Below are 23,174 nucleotides of genomic sequence, written 5' to 3' on the forward strand. Positions count from 1 at the left end.
AGAAAAGGCAGATCAAAAGGAAGCGGCATTTTCCTGAATTCTACTAAATTCTACTAAATTCTACTAAATTCCTTTTTTTAACGTGGTGGGAAATTCCTAAACTGTTTTATCATCTCGTCTACTTTTCTTAAAAACACTTAGTTGTGCTAAAGTTAACAAAATTTGAATCTTATAAAGGTAAAACATTTTTAACATAGTAGGTTTTGCATTTTTCTTCCAGCTCCTTTTTTTCCATTTAATGTAGCTACAGCTCGTTTTTTTCAACGTGGTGCAAAACATACAAAGTAGAAACTATACTTCACTAAGGAAAGAGTAATTCCTTTCTTTTGTTCCATGAAAAATTTCGGAAATATGCGAATTACCAACATCTCTGGTCGCGAATTTCCTCTTGTACAGCGTGTTTATAATTGTCTATATATAAATATGCATATCTAATTTTCTGTTACTTTGAATAACATTTCCGCCCGCTCAAATTTACGTGTACATATATTTACATGATTGCGTGTGTACACATGCACAAACATAACTACGCCACGTCCTCTAAATTTTAATTTTATAAAATTTAAGCAGGAATGAACAACAAAAAGAATAGTATAAAAAAAAAAAAAAAGTAAAAAAGTATAACTTTAAAAGGATGCTATGCGTTCTTCTTCCCTTTTGTGTTTCTCTGCCTTGTTCTCCTTCAAAATGTGCAATGTTCCAAAATTATTAAAAAAAAAAGAATTACATTTTATCCTACCTTCGATCGAACAACAAAAAAGGAGCCCTAAAAAAAAATTTAAATCGTTATTGTAACTTGTGCTACATAGATTGGGAAAAAAAAAACTCTTTTTCTGCTTAAAACTTAATTAGGCATACAATATTCCTCATGTATATTTTCCATTTTCTATCTTTTTTTTTTTTTTTTATCATTGGAAAGGTTCTTTTGAAAAACATAAACAAGTCTTCTCCATATTTCCCCCACTTAGCGGTATGTTCTTTTTTTCTCTTTTTCCCTACTATTGTTATAATCATCAGGCTTAAAATTAGTCCTATGATGGAACACCTAAATGGTGGAAAAGCGAACCAAAAAGGAAAAAAAAAAAAAAAAATGAAAAAAAACGATAAAATCAATTTTTCACATGGATATCTCTACACAGATGAGCCTAATGTAGTATGTGTGCACATAGGAGGCTCTTCCTTTTCTTACCAAATCGTAGTAACTAAGGTAAACACTGCCCAAAATAAGTAAGGAGCACTCTTCTGACACGCACTGGCTTTGTTAATCTTCAATGCCCAAGGAAAAAAAAAAAAAAAGGGGTGCAATTGAAAAAATAAACCACAGTAAAAATACATATTTATACATGTACAAAAAGGATCGGCAGTTACAATTCGTTTGTCCACACCTGAATTGTCCCAAAGTATGTCCATAGAAAGCACACTAGCATTAAAAGAACCTCAGAGAGTAGCTAAAAAAAGGAAGAGGGAATGAGTTGTAGGAAAATTCAATGGGGGTCTACACTAAATGAGAATCGAATGGCATACATTCGGGGATCTACATCGGGCACACATTTTTAGAATCCATGTTATTTATTCGTTAAAGTGCCTCCAGTTTATCACCCTCTTTCATGTGAAAGGCTATCGCAAAAATTTCGCAAATTGTTAAGCAGTACTATACAATGCATAACTCGTAAAACCTACCCCTTTGTCTTCCTTTAACAAAACTTGAACTCTTTTTACAAAAGAAAATAAGAAAAAACTCTTCAGAAGGGAAGAAGCACGCCGTTTTTCGCAGATGAGAAAGGAGTGTGTATGGTATGCTCAAAAATAGAATACATCAAATTTTTAAAAGTTAACCCAAGAAATTACCAAAAATATTGCTCCTATGATCCATGTTCCTGTAGAACAGGCAAACATAGTAAAAAATAGTGTGCATGGAGATTCTTTCGTTCACTGTGTATTGAAATATGTACTACCACTTCACTGCTAAGTGTTTTTCCTTTATTCAGCCCTGACTAAGTTTCGTCCTCTTTCCTTTCCCATTTATAACACAGTTTGTAGTTTTCACAACGAAATGTACACAAATCTCACTTACGTAAATATCCATCGCAACTAACGTTTAAGTCCAATGCCAAACTCGCTACCAGTAGGATGTCCACAAATACAATTACCAGGCGCACCACCGTTCCCTAATTAATTATTTATTTGCATGTTCTTTTTCATTTTTCTGCATAACTTACTATTTTTGCTATTAACGCAATAGCACAGTGAAAATTTGGTGAGCAAACAAACGGGCAAATGATTCAAGTGCGTATAAAAAAATGACACTTGCATAATTCGAAACAAAAATGGTTAAATACCGCTTCTACAAAATAAGTAGACAAAAATGGAGTAAAATAATATAAGTTAATTAAGAAGGAACTAACAAGCGTATTTCCTTTTTTTCTTTGCGATGCTATTAATATTTTTCCCCTTTTTTACTTACCTCCCAAAAAATTCTGATTTTCAATCCTCAGATCATCCTCGGTTTCCGTGAGGGCTGTCCTGTGGGCATGTTCCATTTGTAACCAAAAAAAGGAAACAACAAGTTGACGACAGATAGCAGTGCGAAACGCAGCTAAGTAACAAAAATTAGATAAAAAAATATTGTGAAAAATTACAAAAAAATCTGCGTAAGAATTACATATGCGCGATAAACAAAAATTCATGTATCACATTTTTGTAGGATGATATGCAAACCCTATGGTTGAGTGGGAGAGACCCATATTTCCACACAAATGATTATTGCTAAAGGATAAATATTAAGTTTCAAATAAAATGCACACTTAAAATGAAATGTACCTTTAAAACCTTTTTTATGTTTCTCTGTTATCTTCCCAATTGGGAAATATTTTTTTTAAATAATCGAATTGGGAACATATGTATATACACAGCTCCAGGGAGGACTAGTTCAAATGCCGTTGTTCATTTGCCCTTCCTTTTGTTAAAATTAAGAGAATTCAGGAGTCTTCCATTTGCAACTAGGAGAAGCCAGTTAATTCGCCCTTCCGTTTTCTTTTTTTTTTCTGCGCAGAACAGATAAAACACGTTTTCACAAAACATGGACGAACTGTATGATCATTTACACAGGAAAGGGACAATTCAAAAATGAAAGGACAAAATGTCACTTCGTTGAAGTGTTCCAATTGTTAAAAAATGCTTCATATATGCGATAAAAACGACCTTCCCTGTTTCCTTCAAAGATGCTCCAACGCGTGCATACTTACATGCTTACATATGTCTTATTAATTTCCCGAATTAGCCACGCATCGGTTCTACATTGCACATACATTCTCATTTTGAGACAGTCAACATTTGCTCATTTGATTGTTTGTTCTTCCCTTCTGACGGGTAACGCACACGAGCTCTATCCCCCCAATTTGCGCATTTGCAGAAAATAATTACAAACGTGGTCACTTCTTAAGGTTAAGGGGGTAAAAGGAATTTTCCTATAATCTTCAGCTGCATTTTTACAATATCTCATAAAACGAGAAGGCATAGACCAATAGCTGAGGTGCTTTATAAAAATGTGGCAAAATTAAGTCAAAGGTCCCAATAAGGACACGGCAAATGTGTTGGCAAATTCTGAGTTTTTTACTCTTTAAAAAAGGAACATTAAACGAATAACAAACGAATGAAATGAGAGAGAAAAAAAAAAATTGTTCAAATAGTGGGCGTTCCATGTATGCAACGCCCTTCAAAGCAGCTATAGTTATAATGAAAATACCGCTATTAACAAATAGGTCGTGATCGCATATTGCACATTCCTACTTGGATTTAACATAAAAGGGATCTTAAAAATGCGAAAAAAAAAAAATAAACCAATAAAAAAATGCAACAATATTCAAAATGATTAATTAAAAAATTATTTGTCCGCTGTCTTTTCAATTATTAACACTTTCCCGCTTCCCCCTTCTTCATTTAAAACCAAAGTTTAACGACACCCAGGAGTTGCCTACTTGGCACACGCGTTTGTTTCTTCCTGCGTCGTAACTACTCCGAATTAACCATTAGCCGTACTGATGTTATTCTAATATTAACAAATCGCCAACCGCATTATTCCCCCTCATGATGATGAATTTTTTTCCTAATTTTTGTGAGGTACACGGGACGGACAAGTAAACACAGAACCCTCTCAGTAGTTGTGTCTCTGTCTTTTTAGTAACAGTTCCTCTTGCTCGTCTTCTCTGCTGCCATCGTGTGGCCTTTTTCTTTCGTTACTTCCAACACTCCCAATATTACCAATATTACCAACATTACCAATATTGCCAATATTAGCAATATTACCAATGTTCCCATTTTTCATGGTTCCGTCTTTTCCATTTTCGCCATTGCCCCAATATCTGTTGCCGGTATAAGCCTTGCTGAACAAAAATTCACGCTCAGGCACGGCACTGGCATTCATGTCCGTTTTCAATTTTTTCCCCGTCCCAATGATATCATTTACTCGCGAAAGATCTTTTCTTCCTTTAAAGAGACTTCCGTTATTTTTTCTGAATCCACTTACGCTACTCTCCGAATTGGATGAGCTAAATATCTCGTGATTTATGTCATTTTCCTCATCCTTGCAGTTTTTCCCTTCCGTTGCATTCTTACCAATTTGAGAAAAATACGTATCAATTATGTCTTTTATGTTTTCCTCCGTTGTGCTCCGGCCAAAATTTAAATCCAAATCAGAATAATAATTTCTTGCAATTGCATTTTTTATTAACGAATCCCACATGGAGTTTTTTTCTAAATTTTTTTTATTTCCTATTATCCATAAGCAATCTTTCGCTCTGGTAAGAGCCACATTTAATCTTCTTTCATCTTTTAAAAATCCGATATTATTTCCACGTATATTATGTACCGATTTGAAGTCATTCTCAGTTTGCACACCTTTCCCTCCCACGTTGAACCACTTTTTCGTATGCAACTCATCCACATAAGAGTCATCCGAAGCGGCGTCGTCAAAAGGAGGGTCATCCAAACTGCGTTCACTGTTACTACCATAACATATTTTTTTCCCACGTGGATAAAAATTCCCACTTCCATTTTCCAATTCATCCTTGTTTCTAAACATTTCCAGCGCCTGACGATTTGAACGCACACAAGAAAAAATAATGATGCTTTTTTCTCTCCCTTGAAATGCATCCACCGTGGAAACTTCAGGCGAGCTACTCGATGGAAAATATCCTTCAAACATTCTTTTTATTAAAAGCACTTGAGATAGGTAGGGACAAATAATTCCTATATCACTTAAGCTAAAATTAGCAGACAATTTGTAAAAACTGGGAATTGGATTTTCCTCATTTTTGGTACTAAAAAAGTGGTGAATATACAATACCAATTTGAATATGAAATAGGCCTCCACATAATTAATGTACGACTTATGACACGTAGTGGACTCTATTCCTTCGATATTGATAAATTTATAACATCCATATAGATTTAAATAATGCAAATAAAATGACGGTTTGTTCATTAAATTTTCATCATTTCTTATCAACCCCTTATAAAAATACATATTCGGAAAGCAGCAAATTTCTTCTCTCATACGATACTGCACATTCAGCAAAACGTTTGGAACATTACACAGTAGCAGCCTTTCAAATAATGATCTACTGTATCCATATTTTGTACAATCAGACGAAAATGTAGTAGCTGGCAATTGCTTTGGATCTCCCAACATAATTACATTCTTAACCTTTAACCTGAAAGGTATTAAACAGCTTAATTCTACACACTGACATGCTTCATCGATTATTAAATATTCAAAGTCTAAGTTTTCAATTACGGGAGATGCACTTCCCGATAGGGTGCTAAATATCACTTCACTTTCGAAAACCATATTGTCTTTATTACTATTTGCGTAGAAGGAACCTATTTCCTTATCCGTATCTATCAGTTTTTTTTTCTTCTCCTCAAAACATTTCTTCTCTCCTTTCAGTTTTTCCCAACTCCATTCGTAATGAGAAAAAGATTCATTAAAAAGGTATAACAATTTTTCTAAATATTTTATATCCACATTGTTTATAATTTCTTCTGCAAAAAAATCCTTTACATTTTCGATTTTTTCAAGTGACGATGATTTGGATTTAGTTTCGTTAAAATCGAAACAGTACTTCTTAGAATCGTTGTGATTTAATTTGCCTCTCACTTCTTCCACTCTGCTACATGTCTGATCTATCGCCTTAAGGGTGAGGGTCATTTTATTCTTCTTATCATTAAACCTCGTTTCGTAAACGTTTTTTTCCATATTTTTTCTCTTACTGAATATGTAATCTAGCGAAATGGGTTGTATTTCTTCATGTGTCCTTTTCGATATACCTATTCTGATGCATTTCGGCGTGATGGTTTGTTTTTGGAAGTCCCTACCTTTAGTACGGTTTTCCTCTGCATGCCCGCTTCTCACTCTTTTGTGTGTGTTTTCAACGTTCATCATTTTCCTCATCTTTGGATTAGTTACACCGTTAACATGGGTGCGGCCTCCGAACAGGCCCATGTTCCTGCTTATGTTGCCGCTGTTGTTGCTGCTGCTACTACCGCTGCTCTTTTTGCCCCCACTTTTCGATCTACCAATGTTGACAAAATTTATTAACCCATCATTTAGGATCCTCTTGGCAATCTCATCGATTGCAGCATTGGAGGGGGAACAAACCAAAATTTTCTTATTGCAATTTTCGCCCTGATCATTATAAGCACAATCCTTCTTCCTTTTTCCTACGTCCCTCTTTTCTTCACCATTCCGGTGATTAATAATTGCATACAAAGCGGATATAATTCCTATAACTGTTTTCGTCTTGCCTGTACCTGGTGGGCCTTGTATCAACGAAATGCTATTCTTATTTTGAAAAACCATTTTAACGGCCTCTATTTGAGACTCATTTAATAAATTATAATCTTTCATAACATTTAATATGTACTTTTCCATGCTGCTTAAACTACTCCTCCACAGGTTACTCTCTACCATATTTTCTTCATCCAAGCAACCATTACTAAACAGCATTTTTTTCCTTTCCTTAAAGTTGCTATTACACAAGGTGGGGTTTAGAATTATGTTAAAGAGGGAGGAGTTCCTACTCAAATACACGCTCTGAAATTCTCTTATATTTGTCATTAAGTTACATAAAAAATATGCATTGAATTTATTACACGTAAGACAATTTAATTTTAATCTATTTTTTTCATTTCCCGATTGTGGGGGAAAAATGTCCTCATTAATTAACTTAACGTCGCACATATTTTCCATTTTATTCACGGAAAAATCTACCAACCCTATTAAATGTTTATTGTTTTTTAAAATCTTTTTCAAGTTATGATATTTAACAGTCCCCTTATCGTTATCCAACAAAACGTTCCTTTCACTTTCGAATGGAATTAAGGCAATCAAATCCATTGGCTTTAAACTATCGGCGATTGCCTTGTTCTCATTTGCTAACGACGTCTGCCATTCTATCCAGTAGGATGTTTTCTTCTTCGCTACTAAATTTAGTACGTACTTTTGCGTACTGCCCGCCATTTTGTTAACGATGCAACATCTGCACTCTTCCAGGACCATTGGTTTAAAAAACCTGCAAAAGGGAGGGAGGGGTAGGAAGTACAACAAGGTGGAACATAAAAAAAGCTAATTAACTACACACACACCACGTACTATCTGACCTGGGCAGATGAAATGGCAAAATTGGGGCAACACCAAGATAGTCGAAGGCGTAAGTGATCAACATGCCGGTGGAAAAACCGAAGTATATGGTACAGCATTACGCATGTTTCATATCAAGACAAAATGGTGCACATAAAACTGTTTGCATTCCCCCAGTAGATGCAGCGCCCCTTTGCCCTCACCTGTAGTAATCTTCCTCGCTATTGAACCGCAGAGGAATCTCCTCATTAATGCACATCTTGTACTTCAGCATATTTTCCAAAGAGCTAAAATCCCAACTGAGGAACTCCTGCAACATGGCAAAATACTTATTCATGCTATTCTCTGCTTCCAATCTCTTTCCCTTCATTTCTTTAAAATATTCATGCTTGTTATTCTTCGTATTTGTTTCATTCAGTACGATGGCTCTCTTTTGTGTTTTCGAGGCAGCCGTTTTTTCTAAAATTTTCTTGGCCCTCTCTAAGGCTGCTTCTTTTCTCATTTCCTCTGACAAATGGTCGAAATTAGGTTGCTTCTCCTTTTTTTCAACATCTTTGCATTTGCCATCCTTTGAACTTAGGCTGCTACAGGGGGAGTGTGACCTGGACGCCGATCTGGATGCTGCTTCCACACTTCCTCCTTTAAACTCCTTCGCACTACTACACGTAAAGCCTTCCAAGTTATGCTCCTGTCTGGAGTGCGTGATAACTTTGCACCTGGGGTCGTTACTGTTCGCTAGGTTCCCTCCGTTGGGGGCTGCACGGGTGGTGGAAAAAATAAAATAAATGCACATATATACATATACATATGCATGTATGTATGTAAATATGTATATACTTTTATGTGCACCCCGTCGCTTAATATGATAAACGTACCAAGATACGCTGCGGTGCTTCCTTCTATGCCCTTTACTCCTGTAACGAATAGATCATTCCTGCTCTCCTCACCGATTAACATTTGCTTCGTTTTAGCAAACAATGCTTCATAGTCACATGTATGAATCAATTCCTGTACACCTTTTGGCGTTGGCAAATTCTTCAATTTTAGCTTAAACTGGATAAGATTATACAAATGGCTTTCATGCCCACGGGGTGCTTTATCCTTTACTAGATCTATTAGTGCATCTAAGATGCTGCTCATAATTTCCTTCTGCTTTATTAACAATGACGCATTCGTTTCACGGTGACTAAGTGAGGACAAATTCGATTCGATAAAATTGAAGATGGTTAAAATTTGCGTAGAGAGACTGCTAAATTTCCTGGAGAATAATTCAGGTAGTATAACATCCCGGGAAAAAGGATCCCCTTTTGAATAAAATTTTCTAATGAATAAAATCCATGTGGAAAAAAAGTCCAGAAATAATAACAACGAATCCCTTCCGAAAATACGTATAGAATGCGTTTTAGACCTTATCGAAAAGGTTTTTATTTTTATATTAAAAAGAATGAATATGATAATTTTCCACAAATTGTCTATTATTAAATTAAGGATTCGCATTAAAAACTGATCCACTTTTCCCTTATTCATATATTTCTGCACACATTCAATAGCAACCTTCAGATAAAACCAAGTCTTCGAATTTACCAGCATGAAGCATTCTAGCACATCAAATTTTTCATCAAAATCGTTGCTTATGAAATTTGTTTTTTTTAAATACAAAATGATTATGTTACTAAGTTGGAAAACTGACAATAGGAAATTGTACATGTACCTTTTCGATTTGAAAAAGTCCACTATGTAGCTTCTTAAAACATAGTCATATTTATCAACTGTTATATTATACCTTTTGTCTTCGTTTTCCACATCCCTAATAATTACAACTGGAGGAGAAAAAATGCCGCTTTTCTTTTTGACTCTATTTAATTTATATTCATCCTTCATGATATACTTCGTGATCAGGTCGTACGATTTTACCACATGCCTCCTAGTTTTCATACTTGCATTACTTACGCATAGGAAGAAAAAACTGTGCATGTAATTGTAAATCCCTTCTTCGTTCACTCTGCTCCTCCTAATTGACCTATTCATGAAAACTTTGAACCTGCTTAATCGGCTTAATCCGCTTAATCTACTTAATCCGTTGCAGTTGGACCTCTCCACATCGTCCTTATTAACTGGATACAGCATACCCCCATTGGTGCAATCGTCCCGACCGCTTATGCTGTTCCCATCCAAAGGAGCACCAATTGTCCCCTTGTTGCCTCCCCCCTTTTCCTCTTCACAAAACGTGTTACTATAAAAATAGAGCATGTGCATATCCTTCACGCTCTTCGAATTTGAATCACTAGAATAATACACCTCATCATCTGATAAAGCTTCGTCAAGCATCCCCTCTTCAGTTACCCCCTCATCATACGTTCCGTCCTCAGATAGTTCTTCTTCGTACGTTCTCGCCTCGGACAGCTCCTCCTGTGCATCCTTAAAAGTAACCAAATCGTCATACATAAAATCTACGTAATTTTCAATATTTTTAATTAAGCTAAAAACCTTATTCAGAAAAGGAACCGAAGAATGCACCTTGGACTTATATATGCTATTCGAAATTAGGTGAGAAAAATACATAGCTGTGGAAAAAAAAAAGCATCTGCATTTTCTGCTCTTCTCTTTTTTTAATTCCTTCATGAACAGTTCTACAATTTCAAACACATTCATAAATAGCCCTTTATACTTTTCTATCTCCAAAAGGGACAACACCCTTTTTACAATCACGTTGGTTAATTTTACAAACAAGACAAAAATATATTCAAACATGGTTTTCAAATCTAGAAGGGGAAAACCATCATCGCAGATTGATGCAATGTACCTCTTAACATCCTTCTGTTTATCGCTAAATAGTATATTTGTCGTTTTGGTGGAATATTTGCTGTCCCTTATATTTGCCTTCAACAGGAGTAGGAGCAAAATATTTACGTTCTTCCTCTCATCGTTCCTTTTCTGTTGGTCGCTATGGAACTTCATGCACATCAGCGAATCGAAAATTTCAAAAATGGTATTCTTCTCCAGTGAATCCCGAATGGCCGAATCGGATAAAAGGGTGGACAAAACCTGCAAGAGTGCACATGCACCAAAAGGAGGAGGAAAATAATATACACCCTTTTCACCAGTGCGTGAAATATTCCACCCTTAAAAACAACCACAAGCGCATGTGTACATACATATGGAAAAAAATAAAAGCCGTGTAGAATTACCTTAATTGTGTATAAACGCATGTAATAATCCGTGTGACGAATATATTGCGGAAAGGAATTCAAAACAATGCAATCAAAGGCGTTTCTTCTCTCCTTCAGACATTTTCTATACAAATTTTTTGTAAACTCATCGACCTCGAACGAATTCAAAAACATTCTTTTCGTCACGTCCAAAATGTTGTACAGAATATTTATGCAAGAATATGTAGTGGCATCCTCGAAATATTTATTCTTCATATTGGTATTCTCCGAAATGTACAACTTGGAATTTCTCACAAAGTACAGCAGCTTAAATATTAAATTAAACAGCCTATGAATTACTTCTTTATTTTCCGAAAATAGGACACCCAAGAAATAATCATACACGTCATTCTTTGTAAAAAAGGATTTCAGGGATAATCTCTCTAAATTATATTCATTCATATAAAAGGCCATACTGCGCTTATTCCTTTGCACAGTTGACTGTTCGGATGACAATTTAGACGCTTCCTTTTTCCCCCTCCTCTTAATAAGGGATAGCAGATATATGGCACTGATTAAACACTGTATATATTTCAATATGTCATACTCTGAAAATTTTTTTTTTAAAAAAAAATTATCACTTTTTTGCACATTCGAGCCGACATTTTCGTCAGACAAATTCGTTTTCATCATTTTAATAATACAAGCGTCTGCCAGTTTTACCCAGTAGGACAAAATAGATATGATCAATTTTTTATTTGAATCATTTAAAAAATTGTCGTCATTTATAAAGGTAGAATTTATAATTTTGAAAATGATCAACTGGATAAAATTATCCGCATATCTCAGCGCGTTCAGCATTAACGAGTAAAGGATTATTTTATCCTTCAGAACTTTTATTATGCTATTTTCCACTTCCCTATGTTGGAAAAGGAGAAATATATGTACATACACATAGGACTGCAAATTTTGTCTAATGTTATAGCTATGGCAATTTTCTTCAGATTCGTGATCGTTGCAATTTTTTAAATCATCGTTTGGACAATCTATCTTCTCACCCATTTGACCATTCATTCCTGTTAATAATTTTTTACACTTTTTAAATTCCATGTGGATAAAATTGCAAAGAAAGTTTAGGGACTCATGGTGGGCATACCTTTTTATAATATCATATATAGTCTCATTTTTTAAAGTTAGAAATTTCTCCGTGAATAATTTCACTTTTTCCTGATTTATTTGGCCTATCTCCAACTGGTAATTATCATTTACTTGGAATATTTTCCCCCCATTTAGCATAAGCTCTAGTACAACAGAATCGACCTTATCATATTCCACAGAACAAATTATCTTATTAAATAGTCGACTAAAATTGAATTTGAAAATTTCCCTCTTCACGAAATTTATGAATGCTTCCTCATTTTTTGTAAACGTGGATATCATTTCTAGGAATTCCTTCTGCAGCAGATAATAAATCATCAAACATTTTTCACAGTTGTCTATATTTTCAATAATTATTTTTTCGATCTTACTCAAACTTTCCACATTTTTCACTTTTATTCTTTTTAAATTTTCCACTACATCTTGAAAACGGTTCTTTGAAAGTATATCTTCACAAAAGACAGAAACGAATTCATATTTTTCAATAATTAAAGTTGCATAAAAAAAGAGAACCGCTTCTGCGTACTGGTGATTGCAAATGATGTGACTGGTATCCACAGCCGGGTCCTTTATCTTTTCCAAAATGGATCTTAACGAGGATATGTACAGTTCGTCCACATTGTCTTTTAAGATAGATTTTTTTAATTTTTCAAATAAGCTAAAATCCGTGACGCATTCTAATTTCACATTGAATTGATTTTCCATCTAAATGGGTAAGATATGGCCAATCTGTTTTGTTCTTTATCGTTTCTCCTAACCTAGTGTAGCCTCTTCTCGCATCGTCTCTTCTGCCTGTTCCCCCGGGTGTACCTTTTTCTTATTCGTATTTATAACCTCTTGCAAGTATGGGGGAGGAAGAAAAAAATTGCTATCATGTGGCATAATAAAAACTTCGCATGGGGTTAATTCCTACATTTGAGCAATGTCTTCTTGTTACTTCCTTCTCTGTGGTTACTTCATATGCGTTTAGTTCACCGAGTCGCACAGACAAAAAAAATAAAATTCATAAAAATAAAAAAATAACTGGGCATTCCTTTTCCACAGTATGGGAAAACTGCCCTTATTCATTGTGTCCTCCTTTAGAGGCGAACAAAAAAAAAAAAAAAAAAAAAAAAAAAAAGTATTTTGGGCAGTTATCTGCTCCAAATAACTATACAAACGCAGGTGTATAACCAAGATGACATATGCATTTGCATACGAATAAATGCATGGGTACGCCCCTGCACAGGTATATCAGCACAGGGACATACCTATACCTACGTATATACATTACTTAAATATGTACTTACTAAATATACGAGCACGCACACAAGAATCCACACACCATTTGTACCTCTTTCGTTATTGCACAAATTGTACATGCCCAGTGTGGCTAAGGAACTCCCTTCGGGGAAGCATAACAAAAAAGAATTCACGGAAACAGTTTTATAAAGTATACATTAACATACTGTTCCTTATCTTTTTCTCCTCCTGCAAGAGATGTAGCCAAGAAATGGAAAACGTGTGCTGCTCTTTCAAGCTATGCTTAAAATATGTGCAAGCATAGTTTGGGTTTATCTCATTTTAGTTACTTTTCCTTTTTTATTTTGTTTTTTTTTTTTTGGTGCACGGGGGAGTTCATTTTGTTACTTTTCTCCTTTAAAATGTTAAAAATGTGCATTTAAATTTAAATTGTCGTAACATTTATTTTTTCCCTTTCACTTTGTAACAAAAAGAAAAAAAAAAAAAAAAAATGCCAAGATGTATAAAAACAATTAAGTGCTGCCAAGGCACTTCACACATAAGAACACATGTATGGAGTGTATATAACAGTTAGGCCTTAAAAATGCATCCATTATGTAGGAAATTTCGCTAAGACATTAAATCTGCGATGAGGAAGTATTTATAAAATTTTAAAAATTGAAGAATGTGCATGTAAATATTGCTCCCCCTTTGTGCAAATTTTTCCCATAGACATAAAAAAAAGTGAGAAATCCGGGGGGGATGTGTTTTCTTCACTTTGAGGAAAACACATAAATATACGCAAACAAACAAGCAAACAAATGGGTAAGCACATTTATCCTTGTGTATGTTCACACGTTTGTATGCATACACGGAAATGCCTATATTTTACCCCCTGGTAGATGCAAAATGCACATTCAGCATGCAAGGGACGACTCTCACTTTTGCTGCCTTCCTGCGTAAGTACATAAAATTTACATATATTCGTAATTCACCTGCACGCGGGATTATATTAAACGTCATGTGTTTGCATAATATTCTTTGCTGGATAAACACAAGGGTGACAAAAATGCATAACGAAAAAAGGCGTTATTCCTTTTTACATTTTCACCCATGCTTTACATACAAATATGTGGAGTAAAAAATAAAATGCCCAAATGGAAAAACAATCCTACGTAATTGTAAATTTTCTGCTGATTTATTTATGTATCATGTATGTGTAAATATGCGAACACTTAAGCGTTTTGGAAAAATATCAAAATAAAATTCATTTTAAAAGGTGAATGGCATCATTTCTTGAGGAGCCTGGGGAAAAATTGCATTCCATGAATTTACATCCATTTCATAATATGCACTCTTTTTATTGTGGCTTGAAAATTTCCCCCATTTGTTGCTGCCCCGTGGCTCCTGCCCCCAACTGGACAAGAAGGGTTTAAAAAAAAAAAAAAAAAAAAGGAAAAAAAAAACAAATGAAGGAGAAAAAAACAACGCGGGAGCATATATCGTATTGCCATACATTTTCTCGGAAAACAAAAACTGCCCATTGTGACACTGCTTAACTGGATGAATGCTTCTTTTTTATTACAATCTTTAACACCATATTGGGAACATTTTCTTGGACCGCAGGAAGCTGTTCCATTTCTACAACATTTTACTTGTTTGTTCATTTTAAACCACTTTCGCTAATTGCGAGAAAAAAAAGGGGGGCGCATTCATAACGCAGGGAACATTTCGAGACATGCTAAGTTTCGTTTACAGCCCAAGTGGCATATCCTCCTACCACAATTTGAAAGGGTCACGAACATTTCTTTCCTTTTTTACATTCATCTTTTCCCCGTTCTACGCGTGCATGTACATACACGTAACAGGTGAATGCAGCAACGAAATGGAAAAATTAAAAATGGAACCCCATTTCGGGGTAAAATTGGACACCTCGTGGGGAGCACCTCCCATGGTGAGACTATACATTATCAGCGGAAATTTTTTTTCTTTTTTTTTTCATTTTTGTCCATTTTCGATGTTACATGTTAAATGTAAGGTTTTATTTTAACAAATTCGAATTTGAAAAGGAACTCAAAAAAAAGGTAGTATAGGGGGGGTTACACAAAAAATTGATGCAGTCAAAAATGACCAAAATTAATAGAGGCACAAAAACACATATGGGTTAAATATGGGTCATAAAATTGGGAACGGAAGAATGCAAATCAATTTATTTCTATTGCCATGTTTAAATTCTCGGCTATGTAATCCAGTCCAACTAGGCAACTCTCAGCTACAACTCTACAGGCATCCTTTGAAAACCTTTTCAAAGAACTTATAATTTCGCTCTGAACATTTTTATATTCTTGCGAATTTATATTTAAACTTCCAAGAGAGCCCAGCGCAAGGGCAACCTCATGTCTAACCATTTCATGTTCCTGCACATTTTGCAGAGAAGAAATTAAATATTTCAAGGAATTTAAATGTAATGCTTGGCCTAACACAAAAGCAACTTCATGTCGAAAAATTGCGGACTTTTTATCTTTTATCAATACTTCTCCTAAGGCCTTTATGGACATATCAGTTTCCATATCTCTTAATTTAAATAAAGCCTCATATCTTAATTTTAACGGAATCGTTTCATTATTTAAGTCTTCAATAAGTGCATCCACACTTTTGGCATTATCATTTGATGTAAATACAACCGGATCTATGGTGTTGAATTTCTTGGAAACGAATTCGTCATTTCGTTTATTTTTTATTGCTTCTTTTATGCTATCCTTATTACTACATGAACAGACAGCATACTTATTCTTTTCTAACAGTGAACTGAGAGCCAATTCACACGTCTCTCGAACTTCTACCTTCTCATCATTTAAAAACTTTTTTATAACTTCAATATTTGAATCACTTCCTATTGCAGCTAACCCTTCAGCAGCTTCATGTCGAACCATTAAATTTTCTTCCGTATCGTTTAGTAGCTTTATTAAAATGTCATTGCATTTCTCATTACTTATTTGCCCTATAACATATGCTACTTCATGCCTTAACAAGACGCTGTCGTTATTTTCTAATGCGTACGTTAAAATATTTATCACTTCGTCTATATCATCTTTGTATATTTCTCTACATTCATACAATGCCCTCATTTGTTTTTCTATAAATTCATTTCTTGTTTCTACTAGGTATTTCCTGATGAACTCTTTATTGCTGCTGTCTTCATACTGGATTAGGCGACTTCCTCTGTGCTGAATGCTTGCTGTCATTTTGCTTTTGCCTCCTACTCTTTGCACAATATTTATTCCTATCTGATTCTTCCTTTTGAATAAATGGCCAGTCAGCAGTTTGAAAATGGTGCCTGACCTTCCACACTGTGCGAACACGAACACTGCTAATACGAGGTGAGCAGAATTGGGCCTACCTTTTGCCCCGTTGGCTTAACAAGGATATGTTCATGTGCCCCCTTTCTGGCATATCAAAGCGTGGACATGAGACCAAGCTGTAACGCGTGATTTTTTCCCCTAAACATAATATGCTACACGTTACATATGTATACGCAAAAGTACATATAAACATGCATATAATTGTCCGTACAAACGTTCGTATATATGTGGATGCCCATATGACAACTCGATATTCACTCCTTCACAGCTGCGCCAACGTGACACTCGTGCCCACTGCGCTTCTTCAAAACGTACGCTTATTTTTTCCTTCTTTCTGGAAAAAAAATTATTTCATAATTACGCAACAGAAAAGGGGAAAAATACGCATCACAAATTATTTTCATATGCGTAATACATGGAAGTAAAAATATGCCTCTCGTGCAATAAAATATATATATATATACTTTTTTTTTTTTTTTTTTTTACGTACATTTTTTTCCCTATGCCCGCTTACCAAAAAGGGGGGGGAAAAAATCGTTTCAGCTGCAACCTTTGTGGATATTCGGATAATGCGAGGGAAGAAATATATAAAAAATAGATTTAGGGCAGTTTATTTAATTATGATTCATTTTTTCCCCCTCTATACGTCACCACAAGCATGGATGTAATTTCAAAGTTCATATAAACAGGCTAAACAAATAGCCCCATTCGAAACCCAACGTCGGCATATGTAAAACGTACAGTTTGTCAACTTTCTGTGCAAATGAACCAACTTTTTCCCAACATTTGCCTTTTTTGAAAGACTTGCGCGATTGAGTACTACGTCTATATTGAGAACTTTCCCCTCATGCCCTTTTTTAATTCTTCAAAATGACAAAATGAATAGTAATTTTGCATCTGATAATAACCTTACAACAGAAGAAGAAAACTTGGAACATGACGACGAAACGTCAAACGTACTTTTGCAAAAGAAAAAATTAACGAACAAGGAAAAGAAAAAACTAGAATACGAAGAAAGAATTAGGAAAAAAAAGAAAAACATTTAAAAAGAGTAAAAAAAATAATCACAAAAAGTAACCTGCCATCGCTGAATGGTCTAAAAAATGAGCTGCTAAGGGACTGTCCTGCCACAACCCTGAATGGGATAGACGAACCAAATGGATCTCCCCACAAGGGGAATAATGACCAAAATGTGAAATCCCACAATGCAAACTCTGAAGGGGAAGCCCCCCAAAGTGACAACACAGATCGAATAAAAAATCCAAATGACCATTCACATGAGACAGACGAAGAAGGAAGTGAAGAAAACAAATCACGTAGAAAGGAAATCGAAAGGATAAACAACAAATACAAACAACTCTGCTCTATGGAAAATGTGTCAAAGAAGAAACTGATGAAAAAGCTAAAGTACAAACAAAAGCAGGATAAAGAAGCGGAAAAGGAAAAGTTGTTCAAAAATATAGAACAGTACAGGTTAAACACTAACCAGCGAAATTTTATCACTCAATTTGACACAAAGAAAAAGAGCCCAAATCAGGAAAATCTGGAAAAACTATTTCAGACGTATGAAGAAATGAACATCGATTTGCCAAATAATTTGAAGATTATAAAAAATAAGCTAGAAAAAAAAAAAAAAAAATTTTTGGAAAGCAAAAAAAGAAACCAAGAAATTGCCACATCGCCACATGGTGCAGGAGGAAAGAAGCTCAAAGTGTCAGAAGAGGTGCATCATCATTCTGACGTAAATCAGAATGGTGATCTGATCTCTAGTGATGGAGACGATACTAACGATGAGCTAGCAACAAGCGCATACATAGCAGAAAATGAAATAAATTGCACAGAAGGTGTGAGGAACACCAACTCCAAGCATGTGCTTAGCAGTGAGAGTGACCTTGCCGAAAATGAAGACGATGATGATGACAATCCTCATGGTGATGATGTCGACCTTGGTGACGCCCCCCCTGATGGGGACACACCGGACCGCACGAACCACCGTGAAGAGGGACCTGCCCAACCGGAAGAAGAGAAAAGAAAAATCACCTACCAAAGAGTCAGTATAAATCGAAAGGACAACATAGATAAAATGAGACAGGCGCTGCCCGTCCTGGGGTACGAACAAGAAATTATCGAAGCGATCCTAAATTACGATGTCGTATTTATAAATGGAGATACGGGGTGCGGAAAATCTACACAAATTCCTCAATTCGTTTATGAACACGGGTTCTGCACAGATAACTACCTCATCGGCGTTACAGAACCGAGAAAAATAGCTGTAAGAAGCATTTCGAATAGGTTAAACGAAGAACTAAATATGGAAGATGTAGCTGGGTATCAAATAAGATTCGAAAAATCACATTTTTTAAAAAACAGTAAAATAAAAGTTATGACGGAAGGTATATTGCTTAGAGAAATTTTGAACGATTTTATTTTGTCAAAATATGCTGTCATCATTCTAGACGAAGCGCATGAAAGGAGCATAAACATGGACTTAATTTTAGGCCTCCTATCCATCATCTGCAAAATTAGAAAAAAAAATTATTTTGCATACAAGTCGAATATCATTCCGATTAAGATTATCATCATGTCTGCAACTATTAATGATACCCACTTTTTTGAAAATAAAATTTTTACAAATTATACCTCCATCAACATTCCAACGGAAAAGGTCCCCGTCGTGGATCACTTCCTCTCCTACACGCCTCAAAATTATGTTGAAGAAGCGAAAAAAAAAGTTATACAAATTCATAAGAGGCTACCACCTGGTAGCATTCTAGTGTTCTTAACAAGTCAGGAAGAAATTTACCGTTTATATAATGTACTCAATAATTTGAAAATGGCCGAAAAGAACACACAAGTGGGAGATGAACAAAAAATACACACAATTGAACTTGAACATGCTAATGAGGAAGAGAAAGAAACGCAGAACGAAAATATAAATTCTTTTGACCTAAGTGAGGACGAAAAAAACGCGAATGATAATAAGTGCAGCTTCTTTCTCAGATCAACGGATGAAAATAAGGAAAAGCGAATTATATTTGAAGCGTCCGACAGTGACGATGAAGATGCTCCCTTGCACAGTGCCCTGTCGGTAAGCGCACCTGACCTTAGTGAGCAGCGTGAAAATGATGCCAATGTCCAGGATGAAGAATGCAGTTTGTTGAATAATCCCAGCAGTGCAGAAGCGAACCAAACGGACAACAACGCAGAATCAAGTGGCTTGGAAAAAACGGACAACGGGAATGACGTCCCCCCCAGCTGTGGGACCAGTCAGACGGAAGAAGGGGAGGATGGTGAAGAAGACCCCACTTCGGAAGAGCATACCGAAGACGATGACCATTATAGTGAAGATGCCAAAAATAAGGATGAACTGTCGGAGAATAGCCAATCGGACGATGAAAATATGGCGGAAAACCAACCCAGTGACGAACAAACCGAAGGACAACCGAACGAACCCACACTCAACGGAGAAGCGAAAAAAAAAAGGAACATACAAGAATCGAGCATTTGGAAGGGAAGTGACGGGTCAGGCAGACTAAAAGTTTTTAAACTCTTTGCAAATATGCACATGAAGGAACAAATAAGTTTATTTAACGACCCCAAGGATGATGAACGAGTTTGCATTATTAGCACAAACATAGCAGAAACGTCTATCACCCTGCCAAACATTCGCTACGTAGTGGACTGCGGAAAGGAAAAGAGAAAAATTTACTCATCGTTGAATGATTATTCCTACTACGTTATTGATAACATAAGTAAAAGTTCTGCAATCCAGAGAAAAGGAAGAGCAGGTCGAATCTTACATTTATTAAAAAAAAATAAAAAAAATAAAAAAAAAATCGAAACGGAAAAGGGACATGTGTACAAATTATATTCATCAAATTATTACAACTACTTTTTCAAAAACGATAATGATTTCCCAATTTTGAACTACCCCCTAGACTCCCTTATTTTATACCTCCTAAGTTTTAAAATAAAAAATGTAGAAAATTTCCCCTTTATTAATAAGCCAGAAAAGTGTAAATTTGACGAAGCCAAAAAAAGATTAATTTATCTTAACTGTATTTACTTTGGGTACCAAGATGTTCAGTTCCTTTTTAAAACCTTAAGTGATAAAATGGCCTCAAAAAAAAGTATCGAAAATCATATAAACATGTTTAACCCAGAGCATAAAAGCGGAATTAACCCTACTGGTAGTTTTGTCCTGTCCCTACCGATAAGCACAAGATATGCTAAAATTTTAACCGACGTTTGTCTAAAATCGTTAGCCATTAATCATACCGGTTCAATCCCGTTGGCCTGTCTCCTAGTCTCGTGTTTATATTTGGAGTCCATTTTTTCGTACGACTACAAGCTCAAGGCGAAGTTCAGCAAAGGGGGCAAAAAAAGGAAAACCCGCACGAATGGAAGCAAGCCAAAGGGTAGCAGCCAAATGGACAGTAATGACACCCTGAGCAGACGTAACTACAATTTAGCAAGCCTAATTTTTAAAAAGAACGACGAAAATGAAAACCAAAGTGATGTGGATAGTTGTTCCTCTGATGATGTATCCCCCGACGAGGGCAATTCATCAGAGGAAAATTCCCCAAGCAGCGATGAAAAAGATAACACCCTTGAAAATTTTAAATTAAGGTTCGATAACGACATTGACTTTTACCTGAACGTGTGTACCTCCTTTTATTTTTCAAAGGACAAAAATCATTTCTGTTGTAGCATGCATTTGGACAGAAAAAAAATGGAAGAACTACTCAAATTGTCCAACCATTTAATAAAAATAATAAATCACAAATTTAACAAAAATATTAATTTTGACCTTTTGGAAAAAAACCCATCAGATTTATCCAAAAAAATAATTCACTATGCAGTCATCCAGGGGTTTATAGACCACCTAGCCATTCGCTCCGACTTAGTACATAACGAATACACGAGAAACTCCAATTTAAACTTTAACAATAAGAAGGCTTACTTTTCCCAAAATATGAACACCCCAATATATATCAATTCGTCTTCCCTCATGTATAAAAATAGGTAAGTCATCACCACGGCCCCCTACCGTTTGCAGCGTGCTCAGGAGTGGCAATGTGTGCATGCATATATATATTTATATAAACACATATATATATGCACGTGTGTACATGTGTGATGCCTGATCGCCTACCACCTGTCGTCCCCCTTTTCCCCCTAGGCCGTACCCAAAATATATCCTATACAATTACATTATGAAGAATGCAAAGTCGTATGTCATGTTCGACTGCCTAAGTGTAAATGAAACAGACTTAGGAAAAATAACCAACGTCTGTATTTACATTAACGAATATGAAAAAATACCACCGGCTAAATATGACATGAAGAAGGACAAAATTGTCGTTTGCGTGAAGCCTCTATATTTGCCCTATTCTCATTATCTACCCATGACCACAAAAGAGTTAAATGAAAACGGGTTGTTATTTTATAACTACCTTGCTTTGTTCATATTAGATGGGTCCATGTTTCCAAAAATATCATCACTTCATATGTTTTACACCCATTCGGCTAATGATATTATCGCGTGCACCAGCCAGCCGGTTAAGCAGTTCGTAGATGCGCTAAGGGAGGCCAGAATAAGCAGCAGGTGGGTGTTCCTAATGCGTGCATCAATACATATACATATATATACACATATACATGTATATGTATATGTAATTTACCCTTCAGTTAAATGCACCGGATATGCGCCCGTTCCAGTGCTTCCAACGTACGTATTTCCAAAGCACTAATATTAATTTTCACACCTTTCCACTTTTACACATTTCCAGGGCGAGCCTAATTAACAAGTGGAAAAGTCAAAACGATTTCTTAAAGCAAGAATTCGTATCCTTGATTGGGAAGAAACTTAACAAGTATAATGAGCAGCTCATCGATAAAACGTGGCCTCCCCTAGATTGAATTGAATGTACGCATAAGAAGCAATGGTTCCGTTTAAAGGTGTAACGGATTTTATTACGCCCACGCTGATTCCCCAAGGAAATGAATTCGTAAAAAGGTGGAACAGGGGGCACACATTTATTATGCGAAGCACATTCACCATTGTTATAGGGAAATTTTTCTCCCCCTTAGGAGTTTTGTTGTAAAATAATTAAAACCTCCACCCTATTTTAACAGATGCCACATTTTACCATCTTTTCATGTGTGGTCCTCCTCCTCCCCTTTGCATATTCCATTTGTCCATTTTGTACATTTTTTAAAATGCACACAAAATAGTTGCACAGGATGTGCTAAATGTAATACTTTTCACTTCTTTTAAAACTTATTTGGAATGGCTCCACTCAGCTGTTCGATTTGATAACCTTTAAAACGTTTTAAATTAATTAAATAATTTTTTAACCTTTTTTTTTTTTTCCTCTTTTTGCAAGTCTTCTTCTCTTATGTTAATAAATAAAAAAAAAATTCCATTCAAGACGTTACAGCAATGTGGTAAAAAAAGAAAAAAAAAAAAAAGGAAAACATAAAACACATATATATGTATAATATATACACGTTTCATGGGGACATAAATGAAATGTTGATGGGTTATTGAGAATTCGTGCTCAAATTAAAAATTTTGGAAAAATAAAAAATGGGAAAAGCATTCCCTCATTTGAAGCATTTCGCAACGTAGCATATTTCCTG

The 23,174-nt window shown here is 35.5% G+C and overlaps 4 protein-coding genes across 4 annotated transcripts; 1 reads left to right on the forward strand and 3 right to left on the reverse strand.

Annotated features, from left to right (window-relative positions):
- Window positions 1-477: 477 nt before the first annotated feature.
- Window positions 478-2,767, reverse strand: PCOAH_00037460 (Uncharacterized protein; the record flags this gene model as incomplete). The annotated part of the gene is made up of 8 exons (XM_020060537.1): window positions 478-766; window positions 1,000-1,045; window positions 1,190-1,266; window positions 1,386-1,448; window positions 1,681-1,740; window positions 1,849-1,877; window positions 2,075-2,119; window positions 2,465-2,767. The coding sequence occupies 8 exons, from the start codon at window positions 2,685-2,687 to the stop codon at window positions 731-733; spliced, it is 579 nt and encodes a 192-aa protein (XP_019916455.1).
- Window positions 2,768-4,153: 1,386 nt separating this feature from the next.
- Window positions 4,154-12,651, reverse strand: PCOAH_00037470 (Uncharacterized protein; the record flags this gene model as incomplete). The annotated part of the gene is made up of 4 exons (XM_020060538.1): window positions 4,154-7,571; window positions 7,843-8,395; window positions 8,515-10,684; window positions 10,828-12,651. 4 exons carry the CDS (start codon window positions 12,649-12,651, stop codon window positions 4,154-4,156), a joined length of 7,965 nt encoding a protein of 2,654 aa, XP_019916756.1.
- Window positions 12,652-15,371: 2,720 nt separating this feature from the next.
- PCOAH_00037480 (Deoxyhypusine hydroxylase) lies at window positions 15,372-16,412 on the reverse strand (the record flags this gene model as incomplete). Its single annotated transcript, XM_020060539.1, has 1 exon — window positions 15,372-16,412. The coding sequence occupies one exon, from the start codon at window positions 16,410-16,412 to the stop codon at window positions 15,372-15,374; it is 1,041 nt and encodes a 346-aa protein (XP_019916924.1).
- Window positions 16,413-17,407: 995 nt separating this feature from the next.
- Window positions 17,408-22,451, forward strand: PCOAH_00037490 (Uncharacterized protein; the record flags this gene model as incomplete). The annotated part of the gene is made up of 4 exons (XM_020060540.1): window positions 17,408-17,478; window positions 17,604-21,554; window positions 21,712-22,137; window positions 22,322-22,451. The coding sequence occupies 4 exons, from the start codon at window positions 17,408-17,410 to the stop codon at window positions 22,449-22,451; spliced, it is 4,578 nt and encodes a 1,525-aa protein (XP_019916370.1).
- Window positions 22,452-23,174: the final 723 nt, after the last annotated feature.

This window comes from Plasmodium coatneyi, chromosome 12, assembly GCF_001680005.1.
Source record: "Plasmodium coatneyi strain Hackeri chromosome 12, complete sequence".
Taxonomy (NCBI): domain Eukaryota; phylum Apicomplexa; class Aconoidasida; order Haemosporida; family Plasmodiidae; genus Plasmodium; species Plasmodium coatneyi.